At 34.7% G+C, this 15,527-nt stretch overlaps 1 protein-coding gene across 2 annotated transcripts in view; it reads left to right on the top strand.

The window, feature by feature from the left end:
- Positions 1–13,758, top strand: part of LOC150094565 (uncharacterized) — a 65,535-nt gene extending 51,777 nt beyond the window's left edge. For both annotated transcript variants that reach the window (XM_090412015.1, XM_090412016.1), the window contains exon 3: positions 11,193–13,758. In XM_090412015.1, coding sequence (XP_090268141.1) covers positions 11,193–11,471 — 279 coding nt within the window. In that variant the 3' untranslated portion in view covers positions 11,472–13,758. The remainder of the gene's footprint in view (positions 1–11,192) is intronic.
- Positions 13,759–15,527: the final 1,769 nt, after the last annotated feature.

The following is a 15,527-nucleotide window of genomic DNA, read 5'->3' as shown; positions in this document are numbered from 1 at the left end:
TGAGATTCTGTGACATTGAACTGTGTGGAGCATCTTCAATTATTCGGATGCATATAATTAATTAAGATAATAAAAACCAGATAATTTAAATAAGAACTACGTTCTAACAAGATGGCGGATTCAGAGCCAGGATGTACGATCCAACACTAGTTAATTGCTATAGATGGTGAAGGGATCTCTGTAGATCATCTTCTGATTTTTATATAATTACTTGATCATCTGCAAAAAGTATTGTTGTATGTTGATTGATGTTTATTCCTGGGTTTACTACAGATTTCCACTTCTTTATTAGATCATCTATATATATAGATGAAACCGTTAGATTTCTTATTACAGTATGTTCAGTTTATTTACCATCATGTGCTGAGTTAAATGAAATTGATCTTGATAACCTTATTTTGCAACTGCCTGAATCCATGCTTCTTATGGGTGATTTTAATGCTCACAATACTCTGTGGGATAGTGGCAACACAAATAGACAAGGTTGTATCATTGAACAAAACCTTGACAATAATGATTTCTCCCTTTTGAATAATAGATTCAATTCTTCTTACCATATGCCTACCTGCTCATTTAGTATTCGATCTTACGATCTGCTCCCCTTTCATTCTTCTACTGCTCACGTGGGATGTTAAAGAGAATGTATGGAAACGATCATTTTCTTGATCTTTGCACAATGTCTTCACAGAACCATGTTCTCCTACATGGATGCCCATATGGAAAATGGACAAGGCTGACTGGAACACTTTTTTCTCATCTTGCAAAATTTAATGCTGATATGGTCAATCAAACGCCTATCAGTGAAGCAGTAAAACATGTCAGACAGCATTGTCCTCTTAATTTCCACTCTGTCCAAAGTCTTGGTGGACCCCAGAATGCCAGACAGCCAAGAAAGATCAACATAGATATGGAGTATATTTTGTAGATATCACATCAAACTTAATAGCTTCTAAGTGTGTGCTTGGGCCAAAGCATTTTATGTGACACGTCAGAGTCAGAAACAATCTTGAATCAAATTTACTTCATCGGTAAATCAAATGATCAGTGCTTGGATAAAATCCAGAAAATGAATATGAAATTGAAGATACAGAACACACCATTTGTCTACCTTAGATTGTTGTTGATCCTAAAGTATTGCATGTTGGGAGAAAATTTTGGGGCAGAAGCTCAGCAACAGCTTCATATCCTCCTGAATTTTTAATATTGAAAAAGCAGCAAGAGAAACAGTTGCTAAATTTTTCTACCAGTGTGCTTGAGCCATATAATCTGCCATTTGTTAACGAGAAACTAGAAAAGAGCTCTTTAACTGTCTCGCCTTAGTGCAGTAATGCCTGTGATATTCATTACGAAATAAAACTTGTATAAAATAAAACTTTATACTGTAGGTACCACACACAGCAGCTGCAACTTATCCAATAACTGACACCAAATGGATTTACAGACAATTGTTAACTGTACAAAGTACCAAGATACTTGAGTAGTTTAAAAAAATGAAAAGCATATTTCATTCTTCATATTTCATCAATATGCATCAATATTTACTGACTTATGCCAAGAAATTCAGATTCTTGGCATAAGTCAGGTTTTTTTGGGTTGCTAAATTTTTTTTGGGATTGCTATTCCAAAACCAGCAAAGGATCCAACACAAGCAAATAATTGTTGACCTATTGCTCTGACCAACTGTCTTTGTAAGATATTGCAGAAAATTGTTAATGCAGACTTCTCTCGTATTTAGAAAGCAATGATCTTCTCTCCAGTGGGGCTTTCATAGAGATCAATCAGTCAACTTTGGACCATTTGGTATGTTTAGAAACTTCTATAAGAGATCATTCCTGAAGAAAGAACATCTGGTTTCAGTTTTCTTTGACATAGAGGTTGCAGCGAAGAAGCTTCAGTGATTGAACAGCTTCTTCCAACTGCAGACCATGCTCTATATGTTTATTACTTCACAATTTACTGTCACTCTCATAACATGAGGGTAATTGAAAAACAACTTCAGCAAGCAATTGATCATGTTTCTCTATGGGCTCTTAGTAATGGGTTCAGGTTTTCAGCAGAAAAGTGTCTGTATACTTTTGTCAAAAATACACTCTTTACCTAGATCCTGAATTAAGAATGGGATGAACTGTTATTCCAATAGCAACAAAAGCCAAGTTATTCTTGGGACTCATCTTTGATGGAAAACAGAAAATTGATAGGAATTCCTTGCACACATTTGTCAACTGAGAGAAAAGTGTAAGAGAGCATTGGATCTTTTTCACACTATCCTCCACTGAATGGGGTGCAGATCAGTCTTCATTGCTTCATCTTTGTTGTGCATTTATACGTCCAAAAGCTGGATTATGGGTCTCAAGTCTGGTTCTCCAAGGCTGTGAGATAATTATTGTAAGAATAACAGCCTGTGAAGAATGGATCCCATCCATCATCAAAGTATACGGATGGCTACTACATCCGTCTACCTGTAATTGTTTAATGCACACAGAGTGTGTGTGCATTAAACACAGCAGCAGCACAACCAACACAGGTGTCAGTTCTTGAGCCATCAGTATAAATGGTCAAGAAATCAGAGTGGGTTGTGCTGCTGCTGTGTTTCCTGACTTTACTATCTCCACAACCAGATCCCACCAAATTACAGTAATTGTACAGCAGAGAAGCACACCGTTCATCTTGCACTTGTGCACATAAAAGAAAGCTGCCACCAAAAACGTGTAATTTATACACTCATTAAGCTGTTTACAAGCTATCTCCTATCCTATGTATAATCCACATCCAGTGCTGTGTAGGTGGTGCACTTTTGTACAAAATGAAAACCCTTAATTTTGATCTTTATGCTGGATTACCAGCTACTTGGAATTAAGGGAAATGAGACTGGATGGAGCTACCAGATCAGCTCAAACTTTTTCAAAGTACTGTTTAACAGTACCATATACAGACTATAGATGCTTTATAAGATCAAAGCTAACTGTCTGGTGGCAGTTACCATGGCAGGAAGCATTGGCATCCAGAAAGAGAAGAGAGGAAGTTGTTCTTGCTAGGCAGCTCCACATAAGTTACAGTCATCCTGTTCTTATTTACTGAGGCCGATGACCCACATGTGTGCAAAAAATGCAATGTGTGTCATACTATTTGTCATATTCTAGTGGAGTACCAGCACTTTACATGAGAGGAATGAAACTTTTGCTTGTTTAGCAAAGACACGTACGTAGGTAGATGTTACCAGACTCGGACAAATTGGATGATGTTTTTAACCTTTTAAAAGGAATTTGTTTGCACAAACACATTTGACTGTAATTTTATTTATATGTGGATACTGCATTGCTTAACTTAATTTTTGCACATATTATTTAAGAATTTATCTTTGAATATTTATGTATTGCTTGTAACCTTTGACCTTGTGCACTGTTGTACCAATAAACCAGAAATCAACCAAAGCCATAAAAACTCAAACCTGCCTTTAATATCTGCATGAAAATCCTACCTCATCCCCTCTCACATTTGTTAATGTTCCAGTTTCCTTTCAAGATCAGCTTTCTCTTCTTGGGTTGATTGTCACATCCAGTTTATCCTGGCACAAACATATTACTTACATAGCCTCCTAAGCCTCTGAGAAGGTTGGAGTTCTTTTCCATTCTAAACATTACTTCTCTTCCTCTCAACTCCTAGCATTTTACAAGTCAGAAATCCGACCAACTATGGAGTACTGTTCTCACATTTGGGGTGGAGCACCCAACACCTTGATGATATTCAGAAGAGTGCAATCTGCTTGATGAGTCCTTTCCATTAAAAACAAGCTTTTTATGAAAAGCATGCACAGTCTGTTTCAGTACTGTGCCTTTTCTGTACGTACTTTCGTGGGCATTGCTCCTCTGAATTGGCTGCTATCATTCCTCCACTTTCTTCTCATGTGAGAACTAGAGCAGTTACTGGCCTATACCAATACACTGTCTAGCACCAAACACACTGAACTAACTTCTCATAATCTTCCTTCATTCTATCCACCTCTATTCTTTGGAATAATCCCCCCCCCCCCATACTGTTTTTCTCAATTAAGACCCAAACCAACAAGCTACATTTACTCCTTAATCACTTGCCCACACATAGCACTATAGTGTTATAAGTCTTGTGACCGTTCATAAAAATAAAAAAATAAAATACACACTTCTTGGAAAGTAGTCAACAAACAGCCCTGGCACCCATCTTAATAAGACGTAGGACCTCCTTTCATGGCGATGAATGGGAGTTTTTGATCATACTTTCTGTAGGCATGTAATGAGGTTCTGGACTATTGTGAAACAGATGTCCCTTGACCTCACCTAATGCTCCAGTTCATTCCACAAATGTTCAGTAGGTTGAGATCATGGCTCTGTGTAGGCCAGTGAAGTGTGATAATGTTCATGTCCACAAACCATGCGGTTACAGCAGCAGCAGCCTTAAGATGCGGTGCTTTGTCTTGCTAAAAGAGAAAATTACCAGTTCTGTAGAAACGCCTCAAAGTAGGAAGCATTACATTGTCCAGAATGTTCAGATACATCTTGGAATTCAGTTTTCTTGGCAACACAGACAAAGGTCCAAGGGCAAACCAGGATAAACAGAATCATACCATTATACCACCACCACCTCCGAATTTCATAGTTGGGGTTATGCACTCTGCTAAGAGACGCTCACCAGGTATCTGCCGCACCCATCCATTTGCTCAGTAGAGATTGTAGCTTGATTCCGCTCTCTCTCTCCATAACACAGCTTTCCAAGCTTCCACATCCCACTGTACATTCTTTGCATCACTGAAGAGGGCATTGCATGTTATTGGTTTGGGTAATGTGGAGGTTGCATATTGCAGCCTTACCATGGAAATCCATGTTGTGAGCCTCAGTTGTGATATTTTTGTGCAGATTAGTGTTCCATTCAATGCCCACAACTCTGCATTCAACATCTTGTCCAACGAATGGTGGTTTTTACATATTATCCTTCGTAGCACCCTATGGTCATGTTTGGTGAATGTGGTTGGTCATCCACTGTGGGCATCCACAGTGGATGACCTTGGTTGGTCATCCACAGCACTTGTAGATGACTCCCAGTATTTTCATCTCGGTATGGTATCACTAATTGTTGACATGGGATGGCCCAATTTGTCAACAATTTACCAAACAGATAGACTTGCAATATGGCATCCTATCACAACACCTCTTTCAAACTTCGGTAGTTTCCTTCTTGTAATCATTTCATCTGGACACTGTTGCACTGACTTGGAAGCATCATCGATGCACCTTGGCCATGGGTGTGTCCATTAACTTCTTTCAAAGCAGTGTGTGCTAGAGAAACGACAATACACCCCTCTTTTTTCATATGATAAACCTTGCAGTGCTCAAATATCCCAAGCTACAATATTCAAATATTTTGTGCAAGAAAGATTATACTTTGCCTCCCCCTTACTTGGATAATGTGCAACAACAGTCTCAATTTCTTTCTCTCTCTCTCTTTTGGGAATGCTGACTTACACCTTTAATCTGATGTGCTTATGCCAGAAATGCAATAACTAGATAATATCCATGCTTTTTGGAAAAACTCCTGCACTATTTCTCAACTGTAAAACTTAAAACAGTGTAGAAATCTCAAATTTTATGTTAGAAGCCTGTTATTACAGTATTTGGTTGTTGTAGTATCAATGACTTGAAAGCGGAATAATTTTTTATCCCTACTTGCCAGTGTTTTTCAATATCCAGGTGAACCTTCAGTGTTATTTTACTTACTTTTGCAGTATGTTCTCTAAACTTCATTGCTTTTCCAACTATGGCCACAGCATTTTTTGCAATACAGTCAAATTTGATTACACAGCTTGTAATTCAACTTGAAGTGCATATACACATTACACTGAACTGACAAATCTTGGATGCCTTGCAAATTGGGCACTCAGGAATTTCAACTGTTTCTTCTACTTCTATCGCATCCCTACCATCCACATTCAATATAATTATATAAATAACTTGAATGCATGTTCTTAAATGTAAGTCCTTTTATTAGTCAAAATAGTAAAAGGAAGAAGTATTTTAATTTCCTATGGCCTGCTTGGTTAACTGCCTCTCATTTGATTTTGCCTTTCATGTTAGTCAACCTTCTTGTCAGTGTTTTGTACTATTCATGTAATTTTTGATCACATTTCTTTATATTCCAGCATTTTTTTTGCATCTTCTGCTTAATGTTGCTACTCATATTTTATTCCTGCTGATTTATCCTCTTGACCAGGGGTCAGCAACTGGTGGGCTACATTGACCATACTTACATGGCATGTGGCCCGTAAAATTTTATCATCAAGAAAAGACATTATGGACATTTCAAGAGGACGTTACCTACTAGTCAAGTGCTAGATGGTTAAGTAGAGGTGCTGTGCTAAAAATATTTTTTAATTTACGTGAAGAAATAGATATTTTCATGACAGAACACGAAAATACTGTCCCACAACTATCGGATAAAAGATGGATTATGTCTCTTGCATTTATGGTAGACATTACAACTACCTTAATGAACTTAATTTGAACCTGTAGCGCCAAGGTAAATTACTATCAGAACTGTTTTCTTACATAAAAGCATTTGAAGGCGAACTATGTCTATTGAAGAAATATATGATGGAAGAAAATCTACATGATTATATATGTTGCAAATTGACATCTACAGTTGGATGGCAAACACAAAAGGAAACTTTTGTTGGTATTATTGAAGATTTACAAGATGGAATTTTCAATATGATTTGTGGATATTGAACCCTTTTAATGTCGACATTGATGACCTACCAAAACCGGCTACAGATGGAAGTTTTGGAATTGTAACACAATGAAATATTAAAGAACGCATTTTCGTTAGCAAATATCCCAAAAAATTATCGATGCTTACCAAAAGAAATTTGAAGGATTAATTAGTTTCGTAAAGCAAATGATAGTCACATTTGGAAGCACATACATTTGCAAACAAGCATTTTCTGCCATAAGTTTCGGAAAAAATAAATTTTCTTCTCAACTAACTGATGAACATTTGCATGCTTCGATTCGAATTTACATCTCAGGTTATAAAGTGGATCTAGATAATTTGGTTAAGGAAAAACAATCGCAAAAGTTACATTAAGCATGGAGACATACATATTGTGATGCATAAAACTATATTACTTTGTTTTTAGGTGATAATAATTTTTCATTGAGTTTCATTTTCAGGCTTGTTTCATATCTCATACTCGAAATATTTCTGTGTTTTTTTTTTTTTTAAGATTGATATAATAAAAATTGATACCTTGATTATTTTTTTTCACTCACTATTTTCTATTAATTAAATGCTTGTGGCCTGATTATTAAAAATAAAAGTTGAATGTGGCCCGCGAGTCTGAAAAGGTTGCCCACCCCTGCTCTTGACCTTAGGTATGTAGCCTAATGTTGCTGTACTCTCAAATATCCCTTTACCATTTCCTGTGGACTTCATCATCTTTCCATTGCAAATTCGTATGTGCCATGGACACTGTTCCAGGTTACTTCCTGAGTTGGTCATAATCCTTGCTCTGTAGTTCCATTTATTATTTGGGACCTCCATAATTCTGAAGATATAGTCAATCATACCATTCCTTAAACCCATTCAGTGTGTACACTTTCACCACCATCCTATCAGGCAGTGCATTCCATGGTCCAGCCACCCTCTAAAGGTCCATTTCTTCTCACTCTCTTACATCCTACTTTCTTTAACGATTTCCACAGATGTCCTGTGGTTCCTGTCCCTTCCTCTTATTTTGCCACATGAAAGATTATTCCCTCCTCCAATGTCAGTTTAAATCTTGCTCATATTACCTTTTCATCTTTTATTCAACAAATTCAGCAGTGTATGTCCTTGTGAATGCACTGACAGGGATGCAGAGCATGCAAGATTGTGAATGAATTGAAGGTGTGTCCATAAAGGTTTGACAATAATGAAGTATTCCATATGCAATATGTGTAAGCTGAGATATGCCTTTTATTTTAATAGACTAATAATAATTTAAAGTATAATTTACTGTTACATATAAAATGGAACTTGTATTGTGAGGGTATAATAGCAATATGATAAATAAATGGACAGGTATTTTTATTAAATCCTGGATTTTAACTGTTTATTATAGGATGAATTTTTGCAGAAAATTCTTTGTAGAGCTGAGTGTTTAGTGCCACCTTATTAAGCAAGATTACAGATTGCCAACCCACAATGATCATGACTAGTATACAGAGGCAATAATAGCAGATAAATAAAACCTATAGTGGTTTTATCTTGTGTTTTTGTCCATGTATGGTGTGTGTTTTCAGACTGGTGTGCTTGTTTTGTGGAAGAAAATTGAGTTAAAAAAAAAAAAAAGCTGCTTCTGACTAAGTAGCAAAGACTTCATGGGAAACTATTTCGGGTGAATGCTATCAGTGATGGTAGAAGAAGAAATTTTGTGTTCTTCGTTCAGGCTGAATGGTATATTTTCCCATTCAGAAATTTATTTTTTGAATCAGGCAAAACAGCTTATTTCTCAAACATGTGCTTGTTGTATTTGTTTTATTTAGAAACTAATCATGAAATAGTCTATGTCTTGAAGATGGAATGATTAATAGTGACTGATACTGAGATTTTTGTGATAAGGTATCACAAAATTTGCATAGTTGTTTTTGATCAGAACATGAACTTGAACAATAGTGCATTATTATATTGTCTGTAAATGGTATTTCTTTAAAGACTGATTTGTATGTGTGGAAGAGATGAAACCAGTTTTCCAGTGGAAGAGAATTATTAACTCAGTCTAAGATTGAATTGTAATTGACCATCCTTTCTTTACATAGAAATGTATGTTTGGTTGCTACTTACAAGCAAGCAGTAGTACTATATGGATCTGAATCATAATCTAAATTAGTGGCATTTGAAATATGGATACATGTAGAGATCTAGTGAGAATGTGGAAATGCAATGAACAAGACCTGAAAAAATACAAAGAATAAACACAGTTAAGAAATAACAATGCTACCACTTTACACAAAGACCCAAATAAATAAGCATTGCAAGAGTAACTTCACTGTACCAGTGAGTTTAATCACTCCCTCCCCATCTTAAGTACACCCAGTGAATGTAATCTCACATTGATCTTTTGTTTTTTGTCTCTTGTTTATTAAGTCCTCGGGTATCTTATCTTAATTATCACACACTTCTGTGATGTTGCATTCGATGTATATTTCTTAACTTCTTAATATTAAGTTGAGAGCATAGATTTAGATATTTTAAGATAGCTTAGTAGGGAAGAAATGTAAATGCTTTTATCTTAATTATTTCTTTATTTCTCCCTCTTATACATTTTGATTCATTTCTATTCTCTCTCTTTTTTTTTTTTTTTTTTTTTTTGTAAAGTATAAAAAAATAAATAAATCTGGTTTTTATTCTAACATGAAAAAATGTTCTTCTTTTTCTTAAATAAGGAGAAGAATTTATATGGATAGGAGGGTAGCAGATTATTTGGTATCAAAAAGTAGTTTTGAGGAGAGAGAGAGAGCCAAGTCTAAGTATAGCTCTCATACCAAAAGGTTCTGTCCTTGGATCACTGTTAATTGCATGTTAAATATTAGGTATGGACTGGAGGGAGATATCAAGTTACTTGACAGTAAACTAATTTGGGAAATATGGTAAAGATGTTTTCCAAGTAATCTCTACAGTGTTCCTGTAGTTTTTGAGATTTGGAAGTGGAGTTAACACATCAATAAATTTGCGAGTCAATCAATAAACTCTACATACATGCAAACTAATGCATCCTTGGCATTCATGGTTAACAGAAACCCATGCACATAGGCAGATACATTCACCTACAATTACATTGCTTTCCCTTGCCAGCGATACTGAATTATAAAGACCTTGTACAACAGAGAAAATTTGATTTGTTCTGATAATAATGCCCTCACAACTGAACTTGGCCACATTCTCTACACCCTTTTAGCAGATGGCTATAATTCCCCATCTTCCCCTCCAATATACAGGCTATGCCAAATCAGTCACAATTCCATGTATCTAGGGCACATCTGAAAATCTATCAAAAATTCTAAAAAAAAAACACACCATGTAAACTTATAGATCATACAAAAAATTGGCATTGCTTGTCTACTTCCCCAGTGACCAGCCACAGTCCCTAAATCTGGTAGGTGTTTACCACATGCAGTTGTAGGCTAGACTGTTTTACTATGGCCAGGCAGACAGGACCATCAGAATTGCTGAGCACATACATCTGATTCCACCACTACTTCCAATCAGAATTTGCAAAACATGTTTTGGACATCTGGCACAGGAAATGGTAGAAAAAGGCCCTGTTACTCAAGCCTAGCAAATAGAAAAATGAGAGACTATTCCTGGAATCTGCTTTAAGAAACTATCCAAACCTCAACAAATTTGGGTACATGAAACTGTCTCAAATCTGGAAAATTCTTGTCCTCAGACCATCAGCCCAAGAACATCTGTCAGCCCTCTGAGGTGGGGGCAGAAGAGTATTAAGGACTTTAGGCTTACCTTTGGTTGCTCTTCTTCGGTCTCACTTGCCTAATTTAGTGACTGCATGCACATATCTGTCTGTACATTGTTTCCTGACTTGGCTGAAATATTGGAAGCATTCTTTGGAGTCTAATACATTCTAAATTAGAATATGCTTATTAAAAATGTCAGAAAGATACCGAGGTTGAATCAATGCAGAAATCATATTTTCTATATACAAGTAGTAAAACGGTGTATCACCATATTATTAAAATACTATTGTTATTATTATATATTATTATATTATAAAAAAAAATACTATTATTATTATATTATATCACCATATTATTATAATGCACAGCACACTTCTGAAAAGAAGTGTGCTGTGCATGAGATACTGGGACAATTGATATGAAGTCAACAGCTTCTGTATACAAGTAGCCTAATTGTGAAGCTACTTCACCTGTAATTTTTGTTTGCTTACACTTGTAAAATGGTGTAAAACAATTATATAATTTTTTGTGTAATATTTTGTTTTGTAACAAAGCAAGGAAAGTTTCTATAAAAATTAAATTGTTGATTATGAATATAAAAGTCATTTAATTATAATCTGAAATTTTTAAGAAGTAACATCTATAAACATTTATTTAAAACATGATTTAGTGCTCCTTATTAATGTTGTCCTACTCTTTTTCTCTCTCCAGAATGAAACCCTACAGAAGAGATCAGATGCTATTGAATTGCATGCTGCTAATCAGGAACCTAGTTTTGGTGCCTTAATTCTTCAAGATGTGCCATTTACACTTCATACAGCTCTGGATTTTTCAAATGCCATGGAACAAATATGGCAACAAGTGAATCCCTGTTTAAATACCCTGGTATCTCCAGAATCACTATGGACTGATTATGATTTTACCTTGGAACAAACAGTAGTTGCTGAAAATTTACCTATCGAATCACCAGAGCTTTCTGTCAACAGTTAGACAAGCTGAAGTTGTATTTCTAGTTAAGATATTCATTTTAAAACAAATTACTCAGTTTGACTTCCTTTTTGGCTTTCTTAATAATACCATGTATATTTTTATATGGTTAGAATCTGTAAATGAAAAGAAAAAAAACTCTGTAAGGGATACTTATTAGTGTGAATGTTACCAGAATAAATATTATACATGAATGTTGAATCTGCATCATAATGTTCATTTGGATGGGTACATCATTTATATATACATCTCTTACTGAAATGTGTTTTTTGTTTTTATTGAGAGATAGTACTGTTGTTCCTCAAACTGAATGTTACTTTTCAATATTAAAATTCTTGATCTTGAGGTTATAATCATGTAAACATGATTTTCTTTGAAATAGGTGGTTAAATCAGAGAGAGGATGTGTGTGCTAATGTGTATTTTGGCTTTAGTAAGTTTTCAAATTTAACGTTGTCATAATTATGTCCAGAGACAATTTTGATTTTCAAAAATTGTAGACTTTTTTGTGTATTTTATATTTGGTGACACTTGGATAAATTTCTTTTCTGAATGTCACATTGTACTCAATGTATAAACAGTAGTTTTCATATGATGTGAATGCAGCTAACCCTTAATATGTGCTTTAATAAAGTAGTAATATGCCCTAAGGAATATGCTTTCCCATGGAGTGACTGCTTAGGGCAACTTTATTATGAAGTCAGTGGCTCTATGTGAAAAACCATCTTTATAATTAAAACTGGTGTTTGAATATGCTTCAGTATAATATAAATGCACACAAAAATATAATTTCTTGATCCTATCATCTGTTACTAAAAGGACAAAAGTGCTCATGAAAATGTTTATTCTCTTTCAAACTACAGACAAACTAACATCTTGTACTGCTGAATCAAAAGTCTATCCTTGGCTTATTTCTCATTGCATTACTTCCTCATTACTGTGTGGTGTCTTAAAATTGCATTAGGAAGAAACAGCACTTCTCAAAAGAGGAGACTGATTATGGCTATTTTTTGTTCAGGATAAGGGTTATGTATATTTGTTTTTGTCTGGAGCTATTGGTTGGGTATATTATAAGAAGGGTAACTCCACTGTTTGATCTGCCAAGAATAGTCAGTTTGATAGGTGGATGTCCATTGACCAGCTGATTGCCTTATTAGCCATAGCAAGCCTTAGGATGAATAGGTCTGTTCTGACCTAGACATATAGAACTTGGAGAATAAAGTGCCATTTGGTATGAATAAAGTCAGCTCATTTCAAAAGTGCATTGGGTTTCCATTCATATATAACCAGCCTACCATTCTCAAAGATTGGTTATTTATACTAGAATGGCACTTTATGTGCTTTTTCTTTAAATGTTGCTCTTTCTCTCTAAGAAAAAACTCAAGTTCTCTTCCAGGTTTTGCCACAATTGTTGCTATTTTTCAAAGTTGGAACTGCCTTATGGAAAAGGTAAACAAGACAGAACACAACTATTGCTGTTTCTTCATGTGTCAATATATATATAAAAAAAAAAAAGCCTGTTTCCCATTTAATTATTAGTTATTAGTATTTATCCAGGCAGTCCTTGTTTAATCATGAAATATGAAGCTTTTCATTTTTTTTAATTACTCAAGTATCTTGGTACTTTGTACAGTTAACAATTGCCTGTAAATCTATTTGGTGTCAGTTATTGGATAAGTTGCAGCTGCTGTGTGTGTGGTACCTACAGTATAAATAAACTCAACATAAAGTGGTGTGATGTTAACAGTAATACAAAATGGTCTACAAAGTGGCTAAATGACATTCAGTAAGTTTTCAAACGAACATGCAATTTTACCATAATGAACTGTTACAACATTGAAATCAAAACATTTTCACTGTTAAAATTGCTGGGAGTCTTTTATATAATTAAAATTTTTTTTTTTTTTTTTTTTAGTTTGCATGCTTGATTTCTGTTCTTAAAACTTAAACCCTGTTTAAAAACAATTGTTGGAAATTGTATTAATTAATTAAAGAAATTTTACATAGATAAATACATACATTATACTGTAGTATTACATTATGTATAGTGTTTGTCTTTGTGTAGAAAATATCTTCAATTACAAGCCAACTGAAAAAATTTTTAAGTAAACAGGAAAGTATATTTTTAGAATAAACTGTTGAATTAGCCCTTGCAAATAAATGTTAGGGTCTGCACAATATTAAATGAGCATGTTGCAAGAGAGTACTCTTGTAGAAAAAATATTGTTGCAACTTGTTAAGAAGTGGAAAAAGTTGAATAATCTTTGTAAGTAAACAAAATTTTAAAGGTTTTTAGCATGTCTTTCTTTTAAATGTTCATACAATGTATAGTTTGTTGGTGTCTTTCAGAGTGGGATGAGAGTAATGTTTAACATGAGTGATAAAGAAGAGGAAATAACAATAATTTAGGCATGTGAAGTGATTTGAAATTTTAAGTAAGCTTGAAGCTTAATTTAAATTAATATGACTGTGGAACTAGATAGGATATTACAACATACATTAAGGGATTGTATGTTTTATTTTATGTGTATACATGTACATTAAGAGATTCTCCCTTCTATGGCATTAGTTAGGCCATTATATTAGTAATGATAATTACATTAAAAAAATAATATTAGTCTGGAAATTGAATACATTGTTTGAATTAATAAGAAAAAACCTTTTGTGAGAGCATAATGGGTTGAAAGGAGGTCTTAGATAGACCTCCTTTCAACCCATTTCAGTTACCTTGTTACATTCTATAACAGTGTACTTATGTATTAGATATGGGAAATATTTATAGGTAATTTTTCTTGATTTTGCAAAGCCATTTAATAAATATTGCTTGACAAACTACTGCTGAAATTGAACAGGATAGGGATGGATAGTCAGTTTGTGGCTTGGAGATATATATAGGAATGATTGGCTGATGCAAAATCCTACTTGCTGTAGGGGAGAGGGGAAGTACTCACTCAAGACCTTCCCCCCCCTCCCTGGAGAACATTTCAAATTATGGAGACTACAACCATGTTAGAATTAATTACTTTAATTTCCCGACGTTTCGACCTTCGTATAACTTTCGGTAGTTATCATCTGGAGTATGCTATATTACATTTCAAACAGTATGCCAAAGAGACGATGATTTGATCAACCTTTATTCTACTGGCCTGACCTCTAGCTGTTCTTGTTGTACAGCGTTGGGTTGGTAATGTTAGACTGTGATAAGATTGGAAATTTATGAATTCCTCTCTCTTTGACATATCCGAATTGCCAGCATCATTACTCTTGGACTTTGGTGTCATTATTAAATAAAATAAGGATTCTTACTTCAATACAAGCATTGCGATACTGCGACAGTCGATTTGATAACCGAGAACTACAGTGACCAGTGCAATTTAAAACTTTAGGAACTGCCTATTACTAAAAGAATGAGCCATGTGACTTTGTGTTGTAACCACTTCTTGTCTTTTATTTATATATGGTTGTATTTTATTCAATCTTTTCTAACCTAAACCTTCTTCTATATTAACCTTATTCTATCAATATCCTACCGCCATTTATGTTGTATCCTATTCTTGTCCACACTTATTTTCAACCTTTGTTGCTTCATCTCCGTAATACACTATCGGGTAGCACGTGGTACCTCTGAGGGACAATGGAATTTCCTCGAGATAAAGGCAGTATCAGAGTGTCTAAGATTTTCTTCTCGTAAAACGCCAAGAAATTTATTTGTTTCGCTGCGCCACTTAGCACTATTAGATTATTAAACATTAACAACCAAGAGGTAATCTCTGGACAGTACTTAATGATGCTTATCAACTCTGCAGACGTGCCCAAAATATACCCTTTTCAAATATCCCGCATAGGTTCGCATTAATATTTTATAAGCAGTGCATCGGATTCCAGAAATCACAGAAAGTCTTTGTTAGAATCAAAAGCAAGGTTTATTATACTCAAAAGTTGATACACATAATAACACTAAATTAAATCCCATCGTAAGGGAGTTTCAGACAAGGTATATAAAATTCCAACACTACTATTACACTTATAAAATATTATACAGTAGCTTCCTAAAGTAAGA

This window comes from Typopeltis vanoorti, chromosome 22 (assembly GCF_054136105.1).
Source record: "Typopeltis vanoorti isolate ZY-2024b chromosome 22, IOZ_Tvanoo_1.0, whole genome shotgun sequence".
NCBI classification, from domain to species: Eukaryota; Metazoa; Arthropoda; class Arachnida; order Uropygi; family Thelyphonidae; genus Typopeltis; species Typopeltis vanoorti.
Note: the sequence above shows the minus strand (reverse complement) of the source record. Positions and strands in the feature narration are given on the sequence as shown.